The 27,209-nt window shown below is 42.4% G+C and overlaps 1 protein-coding gene across 2 annotated transcripts in view; it reads left to right on the top strand.

Annotated features, from left to right (window-relative positions):
- SMOC2 (SPARC related modular calcium binding 2) overlaps nt 1-4,607 on the top strand; it is a 190,565-nt gene extending 185,958 nt beyond the window's left edge. For both annotated transcript variants that reach the window (XM_077347117.1, XM_077347109.1), the window contains exon 13: nt 2,923-4,607. In XM_077347117.1, coding sequence (XP_077203232.1) covers nt 2,923-2,946 — 24 coding nt within the window. In that variant the 3' untranslated portion in view covers nt 2,947-4,607. The remainder of the gene's footprint in view (nt 1-2,922) is intronic.
- The last annotated feature ends 22,602 nt before the right edge of the window (nt 4,608-27,209 follow it).

The raw sequence follows: 27,209 nt of genomic DNA, 5'->3' as shown, positions 1-27,209 counted from the left end.
ATGATAAAAAATTCCATAAGTTAATGTTATGTTTCCATAAAGTTTTTTTTCAATATTTCTAGCCAATAAACACTGGGAACTCGATTTTTATAAAGGGTGTGTGTGTGCTGAGATAATAGAATTCCAAGTTTTGAATGGGAAAGCAGGTTCTGTGCTAGGAATGCACAGGAATGTGCTAGGAATCCCCTTGAAATGATAGCTCATCAGTAGACTATGGAGATCAGTTCCTCTGGATAAAATGGCTGCTTTGGAAGGAGGGCCCCATAGCATTATACTACACTGAGGTCCTTCTCTGCCCCAAATCCCACTCACTCCTGGCTCTATCCCCAAAGTCTACAGATATTCCCCAACCCAGAGCTGGTAACACTATTCTGCGCTAAACTATGTGCATATGTGTAATATTCAAAGGTCTACCTTGAAGGGGGGGCATAGATTTTTTATAAAATTACCATTTCACTTCAAGTTGAACATAGCCGCCTTTAGTGGGGCTATTTCACACACTTTTATCTTACGTGCTAAGTTAGTTGGTTTTTCCAGCTTCATTAAGGAAAAGTAATTCAGATGACCGTCCTTCCATTGCAAAGTAGCTTTTTGCTGTCACCTTGAGGTAGAAAATCACCTAGGCCTTAACCTTGTGAACAGCTTCGATGGTTTATCGCATGTCTAGCACATGACCCACTACACAATTCTCAAAGCACTCTGTGCAACACTGTATAACAAGATAACTGTATAAAAGCAGCTTCCTTTACTGAAATGTGCCTGATTTTAAACACTTCCCAAGGCCTGCAGTTAATTAATCTGAGTTCATGCTCCTTGGTAGTATCTCACAGTCCAAAAAATATTCTTGATTCTCCATTGCAGAAAACACTTATAGGTTTAACTTGGATTTCTTCCTGCACATCACTCGCACTTTAAGCAGGGCAGCCTGAAAACAATTATATTGGTAAAATTCAAAACCATTCTGGTTAGTTTAATTTTATAATAGCTATTCCTGCCCCCTCGTGCCTTCCACAGCACTCAAAGCATCGCATACCTTTTGCCCTCCTTTCCTCCTGTTGTTTTCCTGTAATCTGATAACACCATGTAACATGTATAAAGAGCCCTATCATTTCTGGTTTTGTTATACCTTTTTTATTTCTTTAAAATATTTTTTGCTGACTCAGTCTCAATTATTTTAAAAGCTGGTGCTGTGAAATGATAGCCTTGAAATGGCTCTAGTTGTACAAACCATCTGTTGGCAGTTAAGGGCTCTAGCAGTGCTATAAAGGCTCCTCGCAGATGCCAAAGGTGGCTTTCATCACAAGAGCTCAGGCCTGAAAGGAAGCCATTGGAAATGAATATGCCTTGCAAGGAGCAGTTTAAAAGGAACCACCCACCTAAAAGAGAACAATCAAATCTATTTCTGAGGGGGACTGGCCAAGAGAGGTGATAATAAATGGCCTAGTGTTTACCATTTTCCCAGGATCTGGTCTGCACATTATGCAGAAGGAAATGGGAGACCAAGGTTATAGAAGCCAGGAGTATAACATTTTCAGGCTGCAGGTGGAAGGTCATTGGCAATACCCTTGTAAGGAGCTCCCTGCATTCAGTCAATTAGTGCATCAGGGAGCCAATTACACTTACCCTGCCTAATCTCTGCTAGGCTACAATTCTATCTAAAGATAGGGCTTTTATATGAAAAGTATTTAAATATGCAGTGTTCCATGTAGGCAACTGTAGCATGTACCTTTTCTGACAATAAAGACCTCTGACTCACTCGGGCCATGAATTGACATGGCGGAGGAGCAGGCAGCAATAAGAGGCATGAGGGAGAGGTGCGCGAGGTGCACATGTAGTGTTATGCCATGGGGTGGGGTGGTGCAGAGCCTTTAAAAGGCACCACGTGTACCTGCCCTGATCTCTTTCTCCTGGCACTGTGGTTGAAGCACAGCTTCGCACTTGCCCAACCCCTTTTCTTAAGCAGTTTTCTCTGACGAGTTGTATGCTTATTGTGGTTGTATTAAAAAATTAAAAGAATTGTCACGGATTGGCATAGGGTGGAGCCTGCTTTGGGGGGGGGGTTGCATACTGGGCTCCCCAGGTTCTGTAAGAGGTGGGAGGGTATGAGCAGGGCCAACCCAGCTGCAAGGGCTGAGCTCACACTGTCAGGTGGCCTGAGGTGGATCAAAGGAGGTATCTCAGGTGGTTCACTTCCCTAGCATGGGATCTCAGCGGAAAAGGACCCATTTTCCCATCTGAGAAATGGGGAGGTATCCCTCTGGGTCCACTGGGGTCAAGAGTGTGGTCAGCTGACCACTGGTGCAGGCTTCTGCCCTTTTGCCTTGCCAACACTTCCTAAATTTGAATTAAAGTTATGTCTTCATTTTAAGCCATAAAAAGTGAATTGTGTGTGTGTGATCTTGGAGCCTAAGTTGCCCTCCTGCCAGTCAATGCAATATATTCTAAGTACAAATCCTGGAGGGGGGGGAGAGTAATAAACCATCCCTTGATTTTGTACAAAATGTTGGATTTTTATGTAAATCTTACTGTCTCCCAGGGGTGCAGAAAAATGCTTTCTTCTCTACATGTCTTGCTTTGTGGATTTAAGTACCCACAGATGGAAATGTATTGACTATTACATATGTTGATGATATAACAGAATAGTGACATTTCATCAAAATATAGATTCAGGATTATGGGAATGTTCTGAATGGGCAGCCAAGGGCTAGCAAAGTATGATAGAGGGCAGGAACAGACTGCTTAATGGTTAGCTGCATATTCTGACATTATGGAAATAGTAGACTCTATCCAGCAAGGAACCAATCTTTTGTTGGCCCCTGCTCCAGTCTTCTAAACTGATTGTCAGATATGCCTATTGTTGTAATAGTAATACATTATGGTAATGCACTTATGTGATATTATTTTTCAAATTTTCTTTGACAGCAAACCTCAAAGAAGCAAGGCTGAACCAAATACAAATCAAATGTCTCAGACAAGTGGGAGATACCCTCAGCAAAAGGCAATAAGATCAACTGTAGTATTTGCACTTTGTACTTTAAATGTAAATTCACTTTGTAGAAATGAGATATTTAAACAGACATTTTTTTAAAAATCTGTGAAAATGTAGTAACAGCTTGTTTTAAACAATTATCACATACAATGTATGTGCCTTTTTTGTTATTGTCCAAAATATGTACGTGTTGGAGGTGTAAAAGTTTGCATTTAATCTTTTTGAATTAATAACATGCTGGCAGGTGTTAGAAACTAGTCTGGTAATATTTTCTTTTCAATAGTTTGGCTTGTTTTTCTGCACAACAGTTAGTAATTTTGATAAATTTACGCTGAATACCTGCTTGATTTCATGTCTACTGTAATTCACAGTTAGCTAGTGCTTGAGGCTGCATGCTTCTAGCTCCAAAAGGAAGGTTGTAAATTGATGTTGACTTCCAGTGCTCCGTTTATAAGCACATGGCCTTTCTCTGTTGGCGATCGAGGAGTTTAAAAAAAAACACATTGTGCTTATTTTCTGAAGATCAAAATGATACATCAAGATTGCAACCACTAATGAATAGAAGAATCCTTCTATCTTACTGTATTTAGGTCCCTGTAGATTTTTTCCTGCCCATTTTTAGAGGGCCTCCAAGCATATAATTCATGCTTAATTACTTTATTTTACATTCTTTTTGCCTTTCCATTGCCTCAGTTAGCCAACCAACTGACAGGAAAGCTTGTAGCTAATTGTCTCTCTCAAAATGATTGTCTGAAGACTGAGAACAGACATAAAGAAATCAAGAGGCATAATTGCTCAATATGGTAAATCTAATTTTGAAGAGACAAAAGAAGGTAAATCAGAGTAGTCAGCCTTTCTTATACTTGGCTGGACTGCGATACAAACTGATGGTGCCCCCAGGAGCTACAAAAAGGTAACACTATCACCTGAACAAATTATGAACAGTTATGGTAAAGAGGCGCAATCAGCATAAGCTCTCCCCTTAAGGCATCATTCTTGCCATGTGGGAAATGTTCTGACAGGTTTTCATACCTTTCCTGTCATTCAGCGGAAGGCTTTTCCCCACCCCTTTCCTGGAGTGCCTTAGGGAGCAAGAACTTGCAGATGTGAACCTCCTAGCAACAAGAACAAAACACAGTAAAAAAAACTCAAGCTTGAGTGGACAGCAATAAAGTATAAGGAGCCAGAGATATCAATTCAGCAGGTAGATGGACTGCCAGCCTCAGAAAAATGTCAAGTGGACAGCTGGGAGTATACACAGGAGTGCTGATGATACTCTTCAGTTTACTGACCTGAGATGCACAGGACAGTGTATAGCATAGCTGGTTATAATGACATACTGACAGTTTGGAAGCTCTTAATTGCAAATAGAAAAACACTGCATTTTTATATCTTCTCTATATAGCTGCATGATGAAATACAGCTGGGAAGACTTTGTACAAATTGAACCAGAATATCGTAAGACAAGTTTGAGAAGTAAGGGCAAGGGAAACCAAATATAAATGTATTTTATCTTTGTAAAAACACCGTTTTTTATTCTGAATGCATTTGATATCTTTTAATGATGCTAAACTTTGAATTTTATTTTAGATTAAAATAAAAATGTATGCTATGAAAAGTTCTCTGGTCTGTTTATTCTTCAATGGTGCACAAACAGCCACAAATATTTGAAAGAAGTCTTTGAGAGCAGGAAAATGGCAAATGTTTAATTTCATCATTTCCAGGAGCAAAGGGAACAGACATAAACTAAAGGAATCCCATTGTAGAGCCAGCTAAGAAGTTAATTATTTAATAAACTAGCCTTCATTTAGACTCATGAAATTCACAACACTGTGCTGGATACAAGCCATTCCACACCGCTAATCTGTCACTTAACAATCAAGTCTCCCATTCTGCACACGTTGGATAATGCACTTATAATGTGCTTTTGTGTTCAAAACAGTATCATATGCTTCTAAAACACATTGAAAGTGCATTATCCAATCAAAATTCTGTTGGGTGGCTTTGTGAACAATGAATTATCTTTTAAAGTCACTAAAACAAGACATGTTAGACTAAGTATTGATTAGCCGTTTATTATCCCATTCTGGCTCAAACAAATAAAATAAATAAATAAAATAAAATGTTGCATTTAGAATTAACATGTTGCATTAAAATAATAATTTTTCATTTTGAAATCCAAATACAAGTAGAGTTTATCGTTGAAAGGCTTTATGCTGCCCTGTTAACAGGCTGTGAGGTCAGTTTGAGAAACACATACTGGGAGCAAAATTATCCACAGTTACTTTAGCAGAAATCACGTTCCTTGCTGTTACAGGGTGAAATTGCTCTGTTTGTTTAGTTACAAGACTTTTTAAAATAAAAATCTTTTGTACAACCGAACCTTTCACTACATGGTTTAAAAAATTAAAACAAATGGCACCCACAGCAGTGGGGAACATGATTTTGCTGCTGCCTGAATATGAAAAGGCATCTCTGTACCAAAGGAAAGGTTAATGCAGGTTGCAAAACTTTTCCTCGACAAAAAGACAATTCAGCTATATACCTGAAATATTTATATTAGAGGATTATGTAAGTCATTTCCTTGTAACAGTACTGTTTTTAAAAGCATCATCTTGAATATAGAGAGTGAAAGGTTTATTGTTTTAAAAATTCTGGTGTGTGTTTTTAAAGCAGGCAAATTGATGTAATTAGAGGATAATTACTTTGAGATTAAATACAAACCAGTTAACTTTATTGATGCTTGAAACATTAGACTGATTACAGTCAAGGACTGGTGCAAGCAGTGCCTACTGTCCCAGCTCCTTTATTGCCATTCCGTTAACCCAAAGCACATGGGGAAAGCATTCAAACAAACAGAAAAACATTCTGCAGCTTCTGTCAAAAAGCCTCTTCTGCTACAGATTAAATTGCTGGGGGAGTGGAAGCAACTTCTGAAGCTCAGCCAGCAAGCACTGGCTGAATGGTGCTACAGAATGCAAAAGCGACGTGAGCCACTTACTCAACCTGGCATCTTTGTACTGGTCCATCATCTCAATGATGCTTTGGGCTAACCAATGTTTTCTGATGCTGTAGACAAATTGGGGTGCTTCACGAGAAAAGTGGACGATTCCAAAATTGTAACAAAGGAGAGACAGAATCTGTCCAGTAACTATAAATATAAGAAGATATAAGAAGATAGAAGTCTCTTATCACATTTATTTGGACTGTGACTCTGCCAAAATGGTCTCTAGATTCATTTGTTTTCCGTTTTCAGTCTGGCTTTCGTCAGTGGCAATGAGTCCGTCCTTATTAATGTTTGAAAATATAATAAGGCAAATGCTCTTGTATAATGGAGAGTCAAGGCTGTAAGCCTTGCTCTACAAGAGCTTATTTTGCTCCATTTATTTAAACATGAAGGCGAAGACTTTTGTTGCAAGTTCTCATGAATTTATTTGTAATTCATATTGTATACTTAGGGATGTTAGACTCTAGGTTGGGATCTCCCAGAATTACACTTCATCTCCAGAGTACAGAGATCAGTCTCCTGGAGAAAATGAAAGCTTGGAAGGGTAGATTCTACAGTACTGTACCTCACTGAGACCCCTGTCCTCTGCTGGCTTCATCCCTAGTTTTAGTCCCCAATCTCCCAACCTAGTAACACTATTTATTTATTTGTTTAGTAACACTATTTATCTAGTGTTACTAGATCTAGTAATCTAGTAATCTATTTACTTTAGATCTAGTAACACTATTTATTTATTTATTTATTTGTTTGTTTTATTTCCCACTACTCCCCAAGGGCTCGCAACGGGTTACAATTCATTAAAACCCCAATAAAACCCCATAGACAATATAACAGTCTCTACATAAAAACCAGCAAGTGACATGAGGACCCGGCGGAAAACCTCGTCCCAATTTACTCCACCTAATACCATCTTAAGGGGGAAGGGAAAAGAGAGAGAAGAAGGGAGGGGGCACTACTTCCCAATCCTCTGCCAGTGGATGATGCCCTCCTTTGGTACCCCTGATTGTTGACCTTCATTACATTGGAAAGTCACTGGTCACTCTTGATAGTCCATAACTGCATTCAAAAATTGGGAATGCATCTGTCCATTATAATTTTGACATTTTTAATTCCTTTACTACATTTTTCACCCAAAGTTGAACCCAAACAAATGATACCCATATGGCTTGTTATTCTTGTAAGACCCTTGTATCTATTCAACCATCTTCATTATGCTGTGTACCAATTCATGGCCCACCCTCTGCCTACATATGCGGACTTGTAATTCCCATTTCGTTATGTCTGAAGAAGTATGCCGTGCAAACAAAAGCTTGAATAAAACTTTGTTGGTCTTAAAAGTGCCACTGGACTCCAATTTTGTCCTACAGTTTCAGATCAACACGTCTATCCACCTGAATCTTGTTCGCGATTATTTTTTCTTTGAGGTTAGCACTCAATATAAACTCATTGATTATTTGTTTGCAGATTTAAGTGATTGGCACTTCCAAGCATTCAGCATGCAACTGGCCACAGAGTTCCTGTTGTTACATGCTCATAATTGACTTGCATGCTTGGATGAAGTATGCCCCAGGGTCATTATGGACACTTTGTGTATCATTTGATATCAGATACATTTTAAGTGTTTGCACTACTTTTGTGTCTTTGCAAAAAACAGCATTCATCAGTGAGCAGTGTTCTTTGTGTTGGTACATGCTCAAGACTTGATAGATCAACGTACAGTTACTAGGCATCAGTGGAAGAATGTGCAGGCATCTGTTATCCATTTTAGAGTATTCAGTTAACGCAATTGTGTTCTGATTTGGCTGTGAGTCAGGCAAAATAGGCAAGGCTGCAAAAGGAGAGAAACAAGCCACACCACTTTCCTCTATTACTCCAACAGGACTCAGACCATTAAGAACAGCAACACTTTTGAAATTTGTTTTCTATCAAGTAGTGGCCTTGGACTTACCTGAGGCCCTGTTGGGGCTGGGAATGAGCAGAGAGAAGGCTCTGAAAGGGTACTGAGGAGCCTGGTGGGTGGGCTCTTGAAGCAGGTTCAAGTCAACCAATCAGCTCTTCTGGGTGTCAGCTGGGAGGGGCTGAGCTTATAATAGACCTGGATTTTGTAAACCCCTCTGGTCCGCCCCTTCCTTATTTGGCTGGGTTGCTGTGAGTTAGGCAGAGGGGATGGGGAGGAATCACCTCAGGAAAGCAATGTGAGAAAACATATATGCAAAATATTTGCAGTACAATTTAGAACAATGTTCGGTGTACAATAAAATGTGAACTTCTTTGAGTGAATAAGGTTAAGAAGAAGAAGAAGAAGAAGAAGAAGAAGAAGAAGAAGAAGAAGAAGAAGAAGAAGAAGAAGAAGAAGAAGAAGAAGAAGAAGAAGAAGAAGAAGAAGAAGAAGAAGAAGAGTTGGTTCTTATATGCCACTTTTCCCTACCTGAAGGAGGCTCAAAGCGGCTTACATTCGCCTTCCCATTCCTCTCCCCACTGCTTTGGTGCAAGAACCACTGCTTTGGTGCATATATAATAATATTAAGGGTCTCTGGATTTTTTTTTTCTACAGTTCATTGTAAACCATAATGTCTAATCAAAATTTAGATAAACAAGAAAGATGGATTTGGAGATTAGAAGAAGACTTGGTTTTCTCAATGTGACTTACAAATGCCTTCTCTCAACAATGGACACCTTGTGAGGTAGGTGGGTCTGCTGGATGGGCCTTGACCATAGGCCTGGTGCTAGAGGCCTGGCAGAACTGGTTAAGGTCCTTCAGGGCCCTGATCTTTTTTGGCAGATAAATGGTATCAAAATGGAATCAGAGCAGGTTTCAAGAAGGCAATAAAAGGACAGCAGGTTTGGATGGGCTGAAGATGTGAGAATGGCTGATAGCTCTGTGAAGCACAGACATCCCACCCACCCCATATTTTGTGAGCTGAGAAATAACCTAATTACCTCATTTGTCCCCAGATTTCATGTCAAGTTGAAGAGGGAAAGAACTGGGTGCAGTAAGAATGAAGGGGAAAGGAGGAATCCCACAAAAATATGCATGAAAATGGTAGGAAAGAGAAAGTGACATGGAGATGAGAAACTGAGGAACCAGAAAACATAAAATAGTTGGACCATTTCCACATGAGGAATCTGCCCCTGGTCAGCCTCTGGTTGCTGGTGGGTTTTAGAGCCCCCTCCACATGTCCAGGGGCTGGCTCGCATGTTGCCCAGATTTGCCTTGGGATGAGGGAAATCACAAAAAGTGGGTTTACCCCTTTTATCTTGTATCCCATCAGTGAGCAACCAGTGAACAACCAGAGGCAAGCCCATATGGAGGGGAAAGGCATGATAGTCTCTGCAGCCTTGCCCCCCCCCCGCCATACCCACTCTCCCCTCTCCATTTCCTGCTCCGTCTTTTTTTTTTTAATGGCATGGTCCGCATTGCAGTGCAGTCTTATTTGTTTAGAGAAGTTCAAGGCTAACTCTAGAGACCTACCTGAAGCAACTCACGACATAAATAATAAAAACCAACTCACAAAACACTCACCAGAGATATAAAAACAGCATAAAAGTAGTACCCTTCAACAATAACATAATTCTAGGAAGAGTCAATGTGATGCAGTGGTTAAGAGTAGTGGCTTCTAATCTGGTGAGCTGGGCTTGATTTCCCACTCCTCCATGGCCTTGGGCTTGTCACAGTCCTGACAAGCAGTAACATCAGGGCACTCTCAGCCTCACCTACCTCACAGGGTATCTGTTGTAGGGAGAGGAGGGGAATGCAATTGTAAGCCATTTTGAGATGCCTGCAGGCAGTAAAAAGTGGGGCATAAAAACCAACACTTCTTCAAAAGAAACACAGCAGTTGTAAAGCTGTTCCCACACTAGAGGCAGGTATCAAAAAGTCCTAAAAAGGAAGAAGTAACCCTTCAACATATTTAAAGATAAGGCATTTTCAGATGGAATGCAGCTGCATAATGCCATTTAAGGAAAGGCAATGGAGCAATTCCACATTCCATGTTGAGACCATATGTGATCATCTCATAGAAGCATCTAAAACTCTGGGAGTCTTTTGTTCATCCCCCCTCCCACTAGTTCCTCTTTCCTTTCCCTGAAAGCCCCTATAGACTTTCCCCTTTTCTTTCTTCCTTCTCCTCTTCTCGCCAACCTACCTTATCTGCTTCCCATCTTCAGCTTTCCGTCCTTCCCCCTGGTAGCTTCTACCCATGAAAACTATGGGGCCTGTTGCACGATAGGAAGCCTGCAAGGATTTACAGAGGATGCACCTCAGATTCCCCTGAGCTTCCAGAGAAGGGTTATTTGAACCTATGTCTCCCAGATCCTAATCTGATGCTGTAACCACTATACTGCACAAGATTATTGGGGGTTGTTTATTGTTGAATAGTAGCAAGCAGCTGGGACTGGATAAGTCATCCAAGCTGGGTGATAGCAATTCATACAGTTGTTACTACTAGACCTGGCCCCAGTGAGTCCCCACTCAAAGGTCAAAATAACAGGAAAGGACCCTACACCCTCTCCTTGCCTTCTACTGACCAAAACCAGACTTGGAATGTTGGTAGTATTCTTGCACTTGCCTTGCAATAGTCACTGAGGGCAGCTGTTTCTTAAACCTACAAGTGCCCCTTTTATAATGCTGGAGAGGTATAATCAGATTTTTTTTCAGACTTGGGTCCTTATTCAGGTTTGAAGACAGATATGTCCTGTCTGTGACATGGATCTGATCTCCAGTGTTAAGCACCAAAAGATCTGGGCATCCTGAAATTAGATATGTTGATACTTAGACCCATTATGCACGGGGGTTTTAGCGCACATTCGGGGTGGAATGGCGGCAACTAAAATCACTGATAACGCACTGAGCCGGCTGCAACCGGCCGCAGCTTCGGTGCATGCCGCCGAAAAAGCCGCGTCAGTGAAACGCGGAAGAAAGCGCAGCTTCCGGGTGACCGGGGCGCAACCAGAAGCGGCGCCCGGATCGCCGCGTGCATAATCGGTTACTCTGGGTTTTGCCGCTGTCGCGCCCCGCCCCGTACATAACCGGTAGGCGTCGCATCTTCCCCCTCCGCATTTTCCATGTGACCCGAAATCGCCGTTTCGGCGGCCGTGCATAATGGGCCTTAGTGGTACAAACTAAATTTAGTTGACTTCACCATCAAGTAGCCATGGATGTGATTTGCACAGGATGAAGAAATCTGAACCACAACAAAGCATCATTTTCTTTTGTATTTCTCTTTTATGGAGCAAAGCTGCGAACAAAGGAGCAAAACTGTGAGCAAAATATGATATAGTTTTAAATCCTCATTTTATAACACAGCCTCTTAAGGCTTAATGTTTGCTTTAATTAACATATTACTGATAAAAGATTTTAAGTATTATGGCTAGTAATGTCATTGGCTGACCTTATGTTTGCTCCTGCAATTGTAAAAAATTAGAATAGACAATCTTTTTCCAAGGATAGTGGAGGTTTATCATGCATGAGTGTAGAGGTGGAAAAGATTCAGTAATAGAAAATGCAGTCTCTAAAATGCCAGATGTTAAAATTGAAGGATTTGGAAGGCAATGATGGCTGGCTGTGATGGTCTATCTGCACCAGCCTTTTTTCATTAGATGAACCTTGTTTGCTGGAGAAATTAAAACATACCTTAGTAAAACTGTGGTCATCAAGTACTTTCTCTCAAGAGCCTATAACTTTGCTTTAGAACCAGCTGCACAACCAGTGGATTTCTCAGTGTTAATTTTTAATTTATAAGACCCTTAAGAGCTCTCAATACTAGTACCCAAAAATGGTTATGAAGGAAGATAAACAAGCTTAGAAGGCAACTAGATTAAGCATACATATGTAATCATTTTAAATTGTGATGACAATGTGAAAGGAGTAGAACAAATACACTGTAACTTTATTACAGTTCATCTGCTAATCAGAGCATGAAGACCTTTTCAAAACAGCATGTAACCAAAATCTGAGCTATTTTCTAAAGCCCCAGTGCAAAACCTGATACTCTACTATACAGCACTTTTATGAAATAAAGGTAGTTTCTTATAAAGAAGCAACAGGCAAAAAAAAAATTGCCAAACCAGCAAGTTAAAGGATCAGTTATGTGGATGTCTTCGTTCATTGGTGGGTTTGGTAGTTACCAAGCAAGACTCAAAACAAAATGTGACACATTTCAAAACTCTTTTCTGCAACTTATTTCCCCAAATCATGGATCCATGGAGTTAGAAGTGACCACACAGCTTAAAGCATCCAGGATAAGTATCTGTCCAGCCTCTTCTTCAGGACCACCAGTGAGGGGAGATCACCAACTCCTTAGGCAGTAGATTCCATTTCTGTGCTACTCTGATGGTGAAAAGTCAAAGATGGCACTGAGGGCTACTATATATAGAGATCAGGTATGGAGGGTAAAGGAGAAGAGAGACTTTCCAGGCCATCTCTTTTTGAACTCAAACTCTCTAATGGTAAAAAGATCACATGTTCATGCTTTCAAGGCCTTGGCTCTATCACAACTGAATGAGTCATTGATGACATCATACGTGGAAGCTGTGTAACCACAAATAGTATGAGCATTTTATTTGTTTGTTTATAATTGTATTTGTATGACCACCACTCCCAAAGCTGAGCATACTATGAGGGTAGGCAAAGAGGCAATGAGTGGCACAAGAGACTAAACAAAATAACATTAAGACCAATTCCACATGGGTGGAATAGGCCAGGCTAGCACCCGTATGTCAGCAGGGCTAATCCCTGCAGTTATACAACTTTGGTCCCCTCCCTGTCCCGTCCTGGGTCTAGCGTGTTTTAGGCCCTCCATTGCCCTGCAGCAACGGATTATAGATGTTTTCATGTTCCCCAGTCTTCCACGGGGCCAACAAGGGCTATCCAGCCACAGACCTGTGTAGACAAGGAAGCTCCTACAGCATCCCAGAGGGGACAGGAAATGCTCCAGTAGGTCCACAGTGCTTTGCAGTGCCACAGGACCAAATGGGGCATTTTTTTATTTGTACAAAGGTGGGATTACATTGTAACCCCCCCCCCCTCACCACATGCAGAGGACTCTTTCCACGCTGGCTACATTGTGGGGAAGCAGAAACCTGGGGTGGATGATGTGCACTGCAGAAATAGGTTTCTTGGAGTGGCACCACTGGTGTGGAATCAGTATGAAAGAGACATACACGGTTGGCAGCCCCACATGTTTGCTAACAGCTAAAACTGTTCACAGTTTTAAAATGGAAGCCAATAGTATCAAGTTGGCCTGACTATGTAAGACTCATGGGTAAAATGCCACACTCATAACACCTACTATCCAGTAATTAGGGTTGCCAGCTCTGTGATAGGAAATTCCCAGAGACTTTGTGGGTGGTGTGGGGAATGGGAATTGTTTGGGGAGGGAAGGGATCCCAGTGTTGCAAAATGTTATGGAGTCCATCCTTCAAAGCAACCATTTTCTTCAGGGGAATTGATCTCTTTAGTCCGAAGATTACCTGTGATTCCAAGGGAACCCCAAGTCTCATCTGGGGATGGGCATCCCTACCAGCAATGGTTTCCTCCCCTCCGTGTTCACTACAGTAGATCTTTAAATTCACTGCTTATCACTATTAACTCCATAAAAGTTTTCTTATAGTATCACAGAATGCATTATACTCATCTGCAGAACTGTCCAAAGTAATAGATAACCTGAGCATTGAAAATAAAGGCAAGTTCAAGGCTTAGGACTTCCTTTCTTAACCCCCCCCCCCCACACACACACACACAAAGGCATATACCTTAGCTTTAGCAAAATACCTATTTATTGTAACAAGGAAAATACAATTTTACACACAGTGTATGGTACTATCCCCAACCCAAACTCCTTTCCCTTTCCAAACCAAAAGTCCAGTACTCAGCATCCCAGAAGTGCTGTTCCCTTGTGGAAGCTTGTCTAGCCACAGTCCCTCAGAAGTAGGCTTCCAGTGGAAAGGAATGTTCTCATGGTATCCCTCCTCACCATCCAAAAGAAGAAATCAGCTTCAGTTCAAAGGCTGATGGCCTGGATCCCAAAAGGTCCTTTATTAGGGGAAGAGGGTAGATGTTAGAAGTGGAAACTGCATTGAGCTCTCAATATTCAGCACACAACCATAGGGACCCATCCTTCTACTTTACAAACAACATGAGAGCAGCCATTTGTGAAGAAGCTGGCCGGACAAAACCACGGGTTAAGTTCCTATCTAAAAACCTTGCAGGCTTATAGAATAAATCTTTGCCCTTGGCAAAGGTTCTCCTGGCTTCAAACCAATCTCACACCACTGGAAGGGACCTGTCAGCAGGGCTGTCTCACAGCAAGCTGGTCCCATTTCCTGCCTGCTAATGGGGCTTGCCTTCTCTTTTGACTCCCCTGAAGAAGGTGGTGTTAGATGCTCTACCAAGGGCATCAAGAGTACACAAGCCACTTTACACGGGGATTTCAAGAGTACACAAGTCACTTTACAAGAGCTTTACACAGGGCTGGTGAGGGTAGTCGATTACCTTGATCCCAGTGAGTTGCTTGTGGTGGTGTCACCCACAAGTGGTTTCACCTCTTCCTTTGAGGGGCAGAAAGTGATGAAGTGGCTGGCTCCTCCGCATGCCAAACATAGGCCTTTCTCCTGGCGCCGGTTGCACTTTGCCGTATCCAAAGGAAGAGGATGCTGGGGCGTGGTTTTCTGACCTGCACCAGCACATTTCCCTGCTGCTTCTGCAGCCTGCCATGCTTCTATCATCTCCACGATCTGGAACTGAGTCTCGATTTCTCCTGTAAGATGCACCCACTCCAGCAGGGTGGTGGGATTCTCCTGCCCCATGCACTGCCACAGAACATTGGGACACAGCCCTTTGCAAAAGAACTGGACTTTGGTGGCTTTATTCCAATCATAGATGGCCAACTGGTGGAGCTTGGTGGCATACTGGGAGACCGTCTTAATCCCCTGCCACAGGTTTCGCAACTGCTCATGGAAGGTGTCTACCTGCAATGGATTTTCAAAGTGCAGCCGCAAGGCTTTATCATAATTCATAAGTTCCCGGGCATCCAGGTCATGCAGTCCCACATACCAGTTGACTACTTCTTTTTCCAAGAATGTGCCAATGTGGTTCACTTGAAATATTCCATCAGGGAAGAGACGACCACAGTCATCCATGTAGGCTTACACCTGGATCAGGAAGAACAACAGCTTCGCTGCTGAACCATCAAAGTAGCTGTGGAGCCACTGCCCCAGTATTGTTACCCCCTGTCTGGGGGTCTGTCACTATAGAAGTCACTGCCTCCGTGGCTGCAGCTGGGGTGCCCTCTTCCTCATCCTCCTCTTCCACATATTTCATGAGTGCGCACATCAGGCCAAGGCCATTGCCCTCTTGTCCTTCCCAAAAACAGCATTGCCATCATCCCCTCCAAATCATCTAGCTGGGCTTTGAATTGCTGCTTCAATTCAAGGACTTCCTGTCACAGCGCCATCTTCTCATTAGGGCAGCTGCACTGACCCATGCCAGTCCAGTCACCCTGCTCATAGTCATACTCCGTAGCCATGTGATTCTTTCGCCAGTCGGTCACATACCGCCAGGACTCCTCCCCTGGCTTCTTCCAGCTCAAGGTGCTCACCAGAATGATGGAAGTGTAGTGAGGTGACTTGGAACCCATTAGATGAGTCTGAACAAGCTGTGAGGATCTTTGGTTAATCAGAAAAGCAAACTCTTTTCTGTCCCCATCTCTTACACTGCTGCCCCCATCTCTTACACAGGGAAGAAACTCTCCATATACTGGTTACATCTTTAATAATGGCAGAAACCACAGGATTCTGACAAGGCCTCTCAACCATGGCAGAACCACCTTAAAAGCTTAAGAAAAAGTTTGTTAATCCCTAATCCCTGAGGTGTAACCCCTATGGTGTTTATAACATGTACGGTACTTAATTTGTAGCATTCAGTCTTATTACAAATATTTCCGAATTCTGGCTTCTCATCTGTCTAGCTCTGATACAGGCTTGACTGCAGAGAAACAAAATCCGATCATTTATACAAAGCAGAGCTCAACCTGTATTTGAGCATTCACATTTGAAGACATTCATTGCTGACCTCTTGCAGGCACATTGAAAAGTTGAAAGGACTACAGTGTGATAGTTTCCCTTTTGATTGTTTTCCAGCACATGGTTTTCGCCTTTGCTTGCAATAGCAATAATGTATGCACTCCTGAGTTTTCAAATGAGTCTAAACTGAGGCCAGCAATCAGTTATACTTTGGGTTATATAGTTGACTAGCAGGTGGCGACTAGTCCAGTGAAGACACGTCTCCATGTTTGGCAAATAACTTGGCCGCAGCCGTTTATTAACAAACAACCCCAACGTAGGGTTGGCCCTATGCTGGTGAGGGAGCCTGACCCCCCACAGCTGTCTGGCTGCCTTTATGAACTGCGGCGCTCAGGCTCCACGCCTCTCTCCCAGCCGGGAGGATGGGACGCCTTTCGCCGCAGAGTCTCCTGGGAAGCGGCAGCAAGGGACCCAAAGGGCGTCCGCCTCCATTGGTGCCCCCTTTGCCGCTTGGCCCCTAGGCCCCTGGCCTCCCAGCCGGGTAGGCAGCGCCCGGGTTAATGCCGGTCCCCCACCTCAGGGAGTCCCACACGCAGGGAGGAGTCGCGTCGGCACTGGGCGCCCTCCGCAGCGTCAACGGCGGCCGCGCCGAGCCGCGGCTACTATTTATTAATACGAAATGCAAGATGAATATGAATGGAAAGCTGACTGAGACATTTTTCTAACATGCAATTGAATGGTGTGTACAGGAAGTTTCAACAGCAGTTGTAATATTTCAGTTAAACAATGTAGGATCTTTCATGGGTATAGCTACAGAAGTGTTGAAAGATCAGTTAATGTCTTCAAAACTTGTACAAAAGTCTAATTGTTTAGCAGAAGGCAAACGGATGAAATAAACAGATGAATTTAGACTGAAATATGAACTTACAGTAAAATCTCACTGTTGTTGTTTATATTCTTTTGATATAAATAGATTTATTTGTTGTATATTAAATAGAGTTATAAATTCTTTCACATTAATATGGCTCTGTCTTGTTCTTGCCAGAGCACTGTGAGATATCATCTAGACCAGGGGTAGTCAAACTGCGGCCCTCCAGATGTCCATGGACTACAATTCCCAGAAGCCCCTGCCAGCGAATGCTGGCAGGGGCTTCTGGGAGTTGTAGTCCATGGACATCTGGAGGGCCGCAGTTTGACTACCCCTGATCTAGACACTATGAGAAGTTCTGGTCAGAAGTCAGTTTCTGGATGTTGGTCATTTCCCATGCCTATGAGCTATAATATAGATTTTATTTTAAGTTTCCCTCAAAATGATAGGTACAGCCTTATATTGCGGAGATGAAGACGTTAAGGATGCATTAGGTTACCTCAGCCTGATGGATGCATCAAATGTGACATCTTACTTTTTCAAGACACATTTCTGTACTTCTAGAAGAGTAACGTGTCCAAGCTTGTGATCTGGGAATCAGTGATCTAACCAAAGGAAAATAAGCATTGTGAGTCCCAGTTGTATTCCATTTTATGCCGGCCTTGCGACTCCATTTATGGAGAAGTATTTCTCTTGGCCATGGATTGCATGGCTGGGTGGTTGAACATTGATTCATTGATTGATTGATTCATTCATTCATTTTCAGAGGCAGACAGAGTTTCCATCATGCGTTCCAGTATGTGAACCTTTAAAGGACTATTTTAGATAACAACAGCTGTGCAAATGGGGGCAATGACAGGCCCCAGACAAAGATTCCCTTTAGCACCACCCACCCTACCGTGTTACTCAGGCCCAATCTAAACATCATAGAAAAACAGAGCTCTGGGGCAATCATCCCCAATTATTTTCTTCTAGACAACTATATAATTACTGTTACTGGTTTGAGGATCTATAATGAGTGATGAAATACTCTAAGGTCTTGGCGAAAGAATCAAGGGTGAGTAGGAGAGACTGACGAAAAACATAACAATCGTCACTAGTTATTCCAAAGCTTTTCACAACGACCACCCAGGATCAAAAGACAGAGATGGACAATTTGAATCTTCTACATACTTAGGAAAGAGCATGCCAAAATGAAAAATCTTTATATCGTTTATATAAAAATCATTTATATAAAATCATTTATGTAAAAATAAATCTGACTTTGTCTTAACAATCCTATGGCAGCCATTATTTATAATGTATCTGACTTAGAAATGGACTTTAAGATGCAGCATCAAATATACAGGTAGAATAGCTACTGACAAATTAACTGGCTTGCTTTCAAAGTGCATATAACAGGGAAAGAATCATGTTCACTAGAAGATCAAAAAATTCATATTTAAACAGTCCTGAACAACGACTCTCCTGAACAGGATCAGTACTGGCTTAGGTTCAGAATTATGACTGTTCCCAGTATATCTCTAGCCAAGCCAAGGATGAGAAGAAAATGCTCTTCATTCTGGGATGACAACATAAATTAAGATTTCATAGCCTCACCCACAGCCTAGGCAAGGTTGTGACTTGCTTTCTGGCTCCAGATCCTTATATTAAAAGAGAACCGCCTCAGTGTTCCCATTCATGACAATAGATCTGGGGGAATGTTGCACTTGATAAGCTCATCAGAATTACTCAAGCTTTGAATACATTTTACTTTCACTCCTAGGTCTGATTCAACAGGACCTCATCAACTACCCAGTGTAAATGCTCTCATACACAGAATCTGAAGTAGAGCTTTAGAAACTGAGGAGCAACGGGCCTTCTGCTTGAGCCAGCGAGGGCAGTGAAGCCTGCAAATGAATGCATCTTTTTGTACCAATTTTGGCTGAAAGACATCCTGAGGACATCACCTCTCATTGGACTCCTTAGTTTTCAAGGAGATGGTTTTTATTTGAAGCTATTATGAGAACACTGCTCCTTCTTACTCTTGCCAAATGAGAACCACATGCCGGGAATATGGGATCATTCAGAGAACAGGCCCTTGCAGTTTCTCATTTCTTGTGCACTACCTGGGGGAGGGGGGATAGGGTCCATAAAGCACTGAAGAAAATGACCTAAGCATCACAGCTATGGAGCCACAAATATCAAGAGCTTAAAGAGCAGCAAAATTACCAGGGGAATATCAGCTTCATTTTTGTTTTGTTTCAAAGTGTTGCAAGCTATCAAGATGCATTATGTAGACAAAACCCAAAACAATAATTTACATTCCAACTGTACAGAGTTTTCAAGTAGAAATGAAAGACCCTTTGTTCAAGATAGTGATGAGAAAGATTGGTTTAATGTGTGCATGTGTGCATGACCTTTTAACCCTGTCGTATTTAACTTTACACGTCCTACAAGCATACTTTTCATAGAATCATAGAATCATAGAGCTGGAAGGGGCCATACAGGCCATACAGGCCATCTAGTTTAACCCCCTGCTCAACGCAGGATCAGCCCAAAGCATCCAAGAAAAATGTGTATCCAACCTTTGCTTGAGGACTGCCAGTGAGGGGGAGCTCACCACCTCCTTAGGCAGCCTATTCCACTGCTGAACTACTCTGACTGTGAAAATTTTTTCCCTGATATCTAGCCTGTATCATTGTACTTGTAGTTTAAACCCATTACTGCGTGTCCTTTCCTCTGCAGCCAACGGAAACAGCATCCTGCCCTCCTCCAAGTAACAACCTTTCAAATACTTAAAGAGAGCTATCATGTCACCTCTCATCCTCCTTTTCTCCAGGCTGAACATTCCCAAGTTCCTCAACCTATCTTCATAGGGCTTGGTCTCTTGGCCCCAGATCATCTTCGTTGCTCTCCTCTGTACCCTTTCAATTTTATCTACGTCCTTCTTGAAGTGAGGCCTCCAGAACTGCACACAGTACTCCAGGTGTGGTCTGACCAGTGCGGTATACAATGGGACTATGACATCTTGTGATTTTGATGTGATGCCCCTGTTGATACAGCCCAAAATGGCATTTGCCTTTTTTACCGCTGCATCACACTGCCTGCTCATGTTTAGTTTACAATCCACAAGTACCCCAAGGTCTCGTTCACACACAGTGTTACCTAGAAGCGTATTCCCCATCCAGTAGGCATGCTTTTCATTTTTCTGACCCAGATGCAGAACTTTACACTTATCTTTATTAAATTGCATCTTGTTCTCATTTGCCCATTTTTCCATTGTGTTCAGATCTCATTGAACTCTGTCTCTATCTTCCGGAGTATTTGCCAGTCCTCCCAATTTGGTGTCATCTGCAAACTTGATGAGTAGTCCCTCCACCCCCTCATCTAGATCATTAATAAATATGTTAAAAAGTACCGGGCCGAGCCCTGAGCCCTGAGGTACCCCGCTACTCACCTCCCTCCAGTCTGATGAAACACCATTGACAACAACTCTTTGAGTGCGGTTCTCTATCCAATTCCCTATCCACCTAACTATCTGGAAATCCAGATTGTAGTCCTTCAGTTTATCTATCAGAACATCATGGGGAACCTTATCAAAAGTTTTACTAAAATCCAAGTAAACGACATCAACCAATTTTCTACATGCGTGTATTGCACTATTTCCCAGAGAATGATGAATTGCTGAGCCCTATTGGCCAGTAAGATCTGAACAATGATGGGGTATTGACTCTGGCACAAAGGCATAATTGAGATCAACTACATATCAGAGGCAAATTCCAGTTCTAGTACAGGGTTGTCAACAAACACTGCTATTGCCTTGCTTGCAACTGCCTGTTGTTCCTGCCATGGCCACAGTACAGTCTTGTGTCATGTTTTCCGAAAAGTAAAGAGGTCTTCACATTTTATTTTAATGAGTGAAGAGAGGGACTGTGTGTACTGCACTTGTGGATCTGAAAGTCAGAATAGTGACTACACATATACACCAATATGCATATTGACTATATTCAAAGCTTCAAGATAAATGTAGGGAGCAGTGAAATCATGCATAAAGACCACTTTCTTCCCAAAGGAAATAAGAGTTTTGAGACTTAGGCTTTCAGAGTTGCTGTTTACCTCAGAGAATCACCACTGAACACAAGATCACAAGCAACATTTGCACTAGCACACAAGCATAAGCACTAGCACACAAGCACATTTGCACTAGATCACAAGCAACATTTGCACACTGGCTACCTGTTAGCAGTCAAATCCCTCTTCTCACAGAGGGGCAGTTTATAGCTTAGAAAGGGGGGGGGGAGCCCTTCTTAAGATATCATCTCAAAAAAAATCATAAGTGCAGAATTACTGCCTGAGCCAAAATGACACAAAATGGATGCCAGTCAGAAACAAGCCTGGGAAAGTATTTTTGAAAGATGAATAAGCTGACTGTCTACTGTCCCTTCCATGCCCCAGAGAGAGGCATAGCTGCAGGACAATGGGTCTCCCAAAACCTATTGAATCACCTTTGGACTAAGTTCATCAAGTCCAACTTTACTACCTCTGCACCAACATACCCTAATTAAGCAACACTTAATCAACTCTTAATTCTATTCACCAAATCAATTAGCTTTCATATCTGGTACTTGAAGGGTCATCAAGCTCTTTTTGCATCATTATTGTTTTGGAGACATCACATCAGCTTGCCTGACTCATTTTGACCAATAACAAAAGCACTTAACCACCAGTGCAGGGTATTTTTGGCTCCATACCCACACCCCAATCAGTTGGGAATTCTCTCTTTTCTTTCCATGACATGCTGGTTGTTTTGCTGCTGCTTCCACAGACCTCTTCTCTCTGAGACTAGTAATTATTTATTTTTCAATTTATATGCCACACTTCTCTGAGGGCTTGGGGTAGCTCACAACATATCAGTGATAAAAACATTAACATTCATTAATTAATATTTAAAGGCACCCGCACCCCTGCCTCCTATGCACGCCATGCTGCGGCATACGTCCTTGCGCCTGGGCTTGTCATGGCCTTCCTGTCTGACACCCACATTATCAATGGCAGCTACAGTAAGTCACGGCTGCTAACTATCATAAGAAGTTGAATATGGGGAGTGGAAGGATCCAAAGTTGATCAGAGCCTGACTGTTCTCTATTTTGCTCTTTTAGCACCCATATCTAATTAACAGAAATGTTATACTGAATTGTGCACTGGAGCAATTCAAGAATTTAGCTGTCTGAAACAGAACCCTTTGAAGACCAAGGTCCTGTGACTTCAGAGGAAGGGACAAAATAAGGAAGTGTGCCTTTTCTGGCTGGACAGCCTGCAGCTTACAACTAGGGCATGATCTTTGATGCCTCCTTATCTATGGAGGCTAAAGTCACGATAGTAGCACAGCTGCCGTTCTTCCATATGCACCAAGCTAAGCTACTAGTGCACTATTTGGCATCAGAGTACCTAGCCACAGTGATCCTCTCCCCTATACATGGGGCCTGCTGTTCAACTATTTCACTGCTCTGAGCCTGCATGGGAGAGTGGTATACAAATTAAATAAATAAATAAAAATAAATTTGACTGGGAGATAGAACGAAAATTTGAATGTTTTGAATATTTATTGTATTGAATACTCATTTTATTACTCAATGCTATATACTGTATATTTAAGGTTGTGCACTGCCCTGACATGCCTGATTTGAGAGGGGTGGTGTATAAATCCCAGAAACAAACAAACAGCAAGTCCTTGTCCACATCAAGTCCTTGTCTTCTTCTGATAATTATATTATTTGGCCATATTAGTGCTCTGAGCCCTTGACCCATTCTAGTCTGGCTTCCAACTTGGACATGGGTTGGAGAGAGTTATGGCCAGGGCCAGTAAATGACAAAACAATACCATCTGAATGGGCCCTCCCAATGAATAACCCTGCCCCTGAATAGGATGAGGAGACGCAGGAACTAAGATTTTCAGTTGCTATGGGTTTTGACTGTTTTTAACTGCATTTTAACTGTTTTAGATTATTTATTCACTATTTTGTATTTCAAGTGATGTGAATCTCCCCGAGCAGGTAATACTGAGTGGAGTGGTACAGAAATTTAATTATAAATCAATAAATATCACAAAATTGTTCAATAGTATCTGTATACTATGTCTCTCAGTGTGCAAATACCTAAATACCTAAATCCATGGATTGGGCCTACATGGAGAAAAAAAGAGATTTTTCTCCAAACTTGGGGTACTCCCCAATTTTGCAGGAACATTTTTAAATTTTAAAACTTAAAAAAAAAAATACATGGAGGGGAGTTTAAATCCCCCCAAAACAAAAGTGTTGTCTGCTCATGCACAGATGGTTTTTGGTATACTCACTGCAGTGTTGGAGGGCAGGATGCACAGCAGGCCTGGCAAGAAAGGTGGGAGTCACTGAGGGAGTTTGGGAGCTGTAGTAGACCATGAGCTATGATGGGCTTACTGGCATTACACGGGGGGGGGGGGAGTAGTACTGGGCTCATCCCAGCAGCTGTAACAGTGGAGGTATTTGGTGAGCTCCAGTAGGCCAAGCAGTGAAGGTCAGAAGCTTTGTCAACTCACCAACAGTGACTAGGAGCAGGGAGAATGGGAGCTATGACAAGTGGTGAAGGCCAGGATCCATGCTAGCATTGATAATGGAGGGATGGCAATGCAGCAGGCCTCACAGTGGAGACTGAGGGCTTGCAGTTGCAGCAAACAACATATAGAATCCACTGCAATAATTTGTTTGTTTGTTTGTTTTTATTTATTTGATTTCTATATTGCCCTTCCATATGGCTCAGAGCGGTTTACATACAACATGGGGGATACATGGAATTGTAAACCCTCCATCATCACTGTCAGGGCTTCATCATAGCTCCCACTTCAAATTACATTTAAATTGAAGCTGATAGATAGTCCAGGGAAGGGGATCCCTTCCCACTCTCAGCTTTAATTTAAATTTAATTTAAAGTGGGAACTGCCAATGGAGCTCTGGCAGTGATGATGGAAAGGGTTAAAGCTAGAAGGGGGAAAGGATTCCTACCTCCCACAAATATCATGGGTAACCAATTGTCATTTAAATCATAAGAAAGCAGTGGTGCATTACAACCATTGACTTGCAGGAGGGCATTTTGGGCTCAAGGAAGACACGCACACATTTAAGTTGGCTTAAACAAGGCCACAGCTTTATTAATACTCCACAGGAGTGTTGGCATGGCATGGGAGAGGGAGCCTAACTGGCAGTCAGAAGACCACAAGAAGCCAGACCCCAGCAGCACTCTGGAGCCCATCCAGATCCTCACTGGGAACACATGTCTCCTTGCTGCTGGGATCCCACCCACGGGAAGAGCCAGCGGCACCCTGGGGCCCACCCGGTTCCCCCACCAGGAACGCGGGTCCCCTTGCAGCTGGATTCCCACCATAGGGAAGTGTCCACCTGGGGTGTCAACAGGAAGCGCACACTCCCCTCGGCCCCACCCCAGGCCACCCAGCACTGTAAGCCTTGGGGTGCCAAGGAGAGGCACCCACCTCCTTCTTGGTCCCTCCCCAGGCTACCTGGCCCTGCGAGCCCCAAGCCTCCCCAGCTGGGTTGGCCCTGCTTGCAGACCTGCCACCTCGTAGGGAGGTCCCCAACCTGGGGAGTCTGATGCGCAGACCAAACTCCCCACCAACAGGCTCCATCCCATGCCAAAACTGCCAGCTGTGACAAAATGCAATATATAGACATCATCCAGTGGCCATACAGACATAAGCTTAACAGCCAACAACATAGGGCGGGTGGGAGGGAAGCTGCTCGGCCTGCAAGCCTGGCGCCAAGAGGCAGGGCTCCTCCACGTGCTGCCTTATAAAGCACCCCGAGCCCCCGCCCAGGCGCCAACGGTGCAGCTGCACTGTTTTTGTGCAGTGCCCACTTTTTCTGCCACCATAGGACCTCCCCCCAGCGTGCCTTTCCGACGCCCGCTCCTCCGCCACGTCAATGGTGGCTACAGGTAAGTCTTTGCCGCTCTTTATGACAGAAATTCTTTACATTTATGTTCAGATGTGTGATGATTTTTTTTAATGTGCTGGATGAAAAGGAAAGAGAGATTCAGCTAATGCTCAGCTGGTCGTCTCTGTATCTGAGCAACATGGCCCTGTAATTAAAGATGCATATTAAAGAGGAAAGGAGAGGTGAGAACAGATTTGACTCAACCATGGAGCATCTGAAGAGTGTGAAATGCAGTTGTCCATTACCTTTGAGTACTTCCCTGGTCAGGATGAGCAGAACTTCTCAAAGGAATATTTCAAAGAATGTCTCAAATATCTACAACATCCTGTGGTACTGACAACTCGGGGTCAGTGGTATTTTGCATTTGATGGCAGTAAAATCAGACATGAGAATTGTTTATCTTCTTTTTTTCTGAGTCAATTCCTATGATAATGAACTCTCACAAATAATGTTCATGTACCGTATATACTCGCATATAAGCCAACCCACATATAAGCCGAGGCACCTAATATTACCACAAAATCTGGACAAACCTATTGACTCACATATAAGCCGAGGGTGGGAAATGCAACAGGCTACTGGTAAATTTACAGGATGGCCTAAGTGCTTAATCCATCCTCAGTCATCACAGGGTTTCCCATCCAGCCTCCCCCCAACAAATACAGAAAAGTCAAGAGGATGAAGACACCCTGAGAGAGCCATGTGAGAACAGCTCTGGCAGGAGAACCAAACAGTGCCACCCAGGCCAGCAAACCAGAGCAGAACAATAGTACCCAAAGTTGGCAACCTACTACAACAAGTACAACAGCTACCAAACTAGGGGCTACTGTGCCCTTCCAGAACAAAACACTGAGATAAAGAACTGTAAAAATAAACTTTTAAAAGAAACACAACCCTAAGAAGAAAAGGCAAACAATGCTGCCCCTCAGATAAAAGAAGAAAGAAACACTAGGAGAAAGAAACAGTAAATTCCAAAGCACCCTCAAAACCCACCCCACTTCACCCACAGAAACCAAAATAATAGTTTGGAAGAAGTGATTAGGAAAAGAAGGGGAAAAATATCAGAAACCACGGTCAAACCATTGATGCCCTACAAGCTGCCAGAGTAAGCTCAGAATTTAAGATCTTTGCAAAAGGCAAAGGTTGGCTGGGAGCAACTAGCATACTTGCAAAAAGTTCACCTTGCAAATGCAATGCTACGATTGGCTGGGAGCAATAAGCTCAAGCTTGCAACAAGGTCAAATTGCAACAAGGTCAGCTAGCAAAAAGCAATGCTACGATTGGATGGCTGGTAATTACCCGCGTATAAGCTGAGGAGGTCTTTTTAGTGCTAGAAACTGTCCTGGAAAACTCAGCTTATATGCGAGTATATACGGTAAGTAGTCTACTCACATGTGTTATCATTCACACAAGCAATTAAAAAGAGATTATTGTGTGATCAATTGCAATTTTTCTAATCTCTAAGAGTTATGATCACATGAAAATCTCCAGCATCTCAGAATCTCTCTGGGTTCTTTTAATTGGGCAGTCTCTAAGGCTGATGGGCATGGACTGGCAGCTGGCTAGAGTCCAGGTGGGACAGTCATGGGGGAGCACCATTAATGAAGTGATGACACTTCCAGGGAAAACTAGAAGATACATCAGTCCTTTCTAGGAATCTCCAGAATATCTATAGTAAAAACCCAGAGCTTTTGGCAATTCCTAGAGAGCACTGACATCACTTCTGGTTTTTTCCAGAAGTGATTTCACACTGTGGACTAATGGCAAGAAGAGAAGGTTGCTGGCATGAAGCCTGGCAACTCTAGCAATTGCCCTAGTTGTCACACATAGAGCAGCTACTTCAATATCTTATTTCTAAATACGTTTAAGGTCATGCCTTTCTGTCAAAAAAGACAACTTATTGTTAGTAAAATAAATTTTTATAATTTTATTATTTATTATTATATAAAGTATTTACAGAAAAGTAAAAGAGAAAAAAAAGCGACCAGCTGATATGGTTTGCCATCCTCTTTTAACATACATATTCAGTTCCCATCACATATTAATACTAATCTAGAAGTTTTTACCATCTTTTTTAGCGAAATGATTGTTTATACATATGAGAGTGCAATCTGTTATAAGAATATATTCTATTATTATCTTAAGTGATATAAAGTCGGTCCCCTTCATATATTGGCCCTGACCTAAGAATTACTACTGCTGTCTTGTTAATACATATGAAGTATAGTTTGCCGTCCTCTTTTAGCATACATATTAGCATACATATTCAGTTCTCATTACATATTGATCCTGATCTAGAAATTATTACCATCTTTCTTAGCAGAGTAATTGTTGATACATATGAGAGTATAATCTATTATA

The sequence above is a fragment of the Paroedura picta genome, chromosome 1 (assembly GCF_049243985.1).
Source record: "Paroedura picta isolate Pp20150507F chromosome 1, Ppicta_v3.0, whole genome shotgun sequence".
Lineage (NCBI taxonomy): Eukaryota > Metazoa > Chordata > Lepidosauria > Squamata > Gekkonidae > Paroedura > Paroedura picta.
The sequence above is the reverse complement of the archived record's forward strand: the minus strand, read 5'-3'. Positions and strand labels throughout refer to the sequence as shown.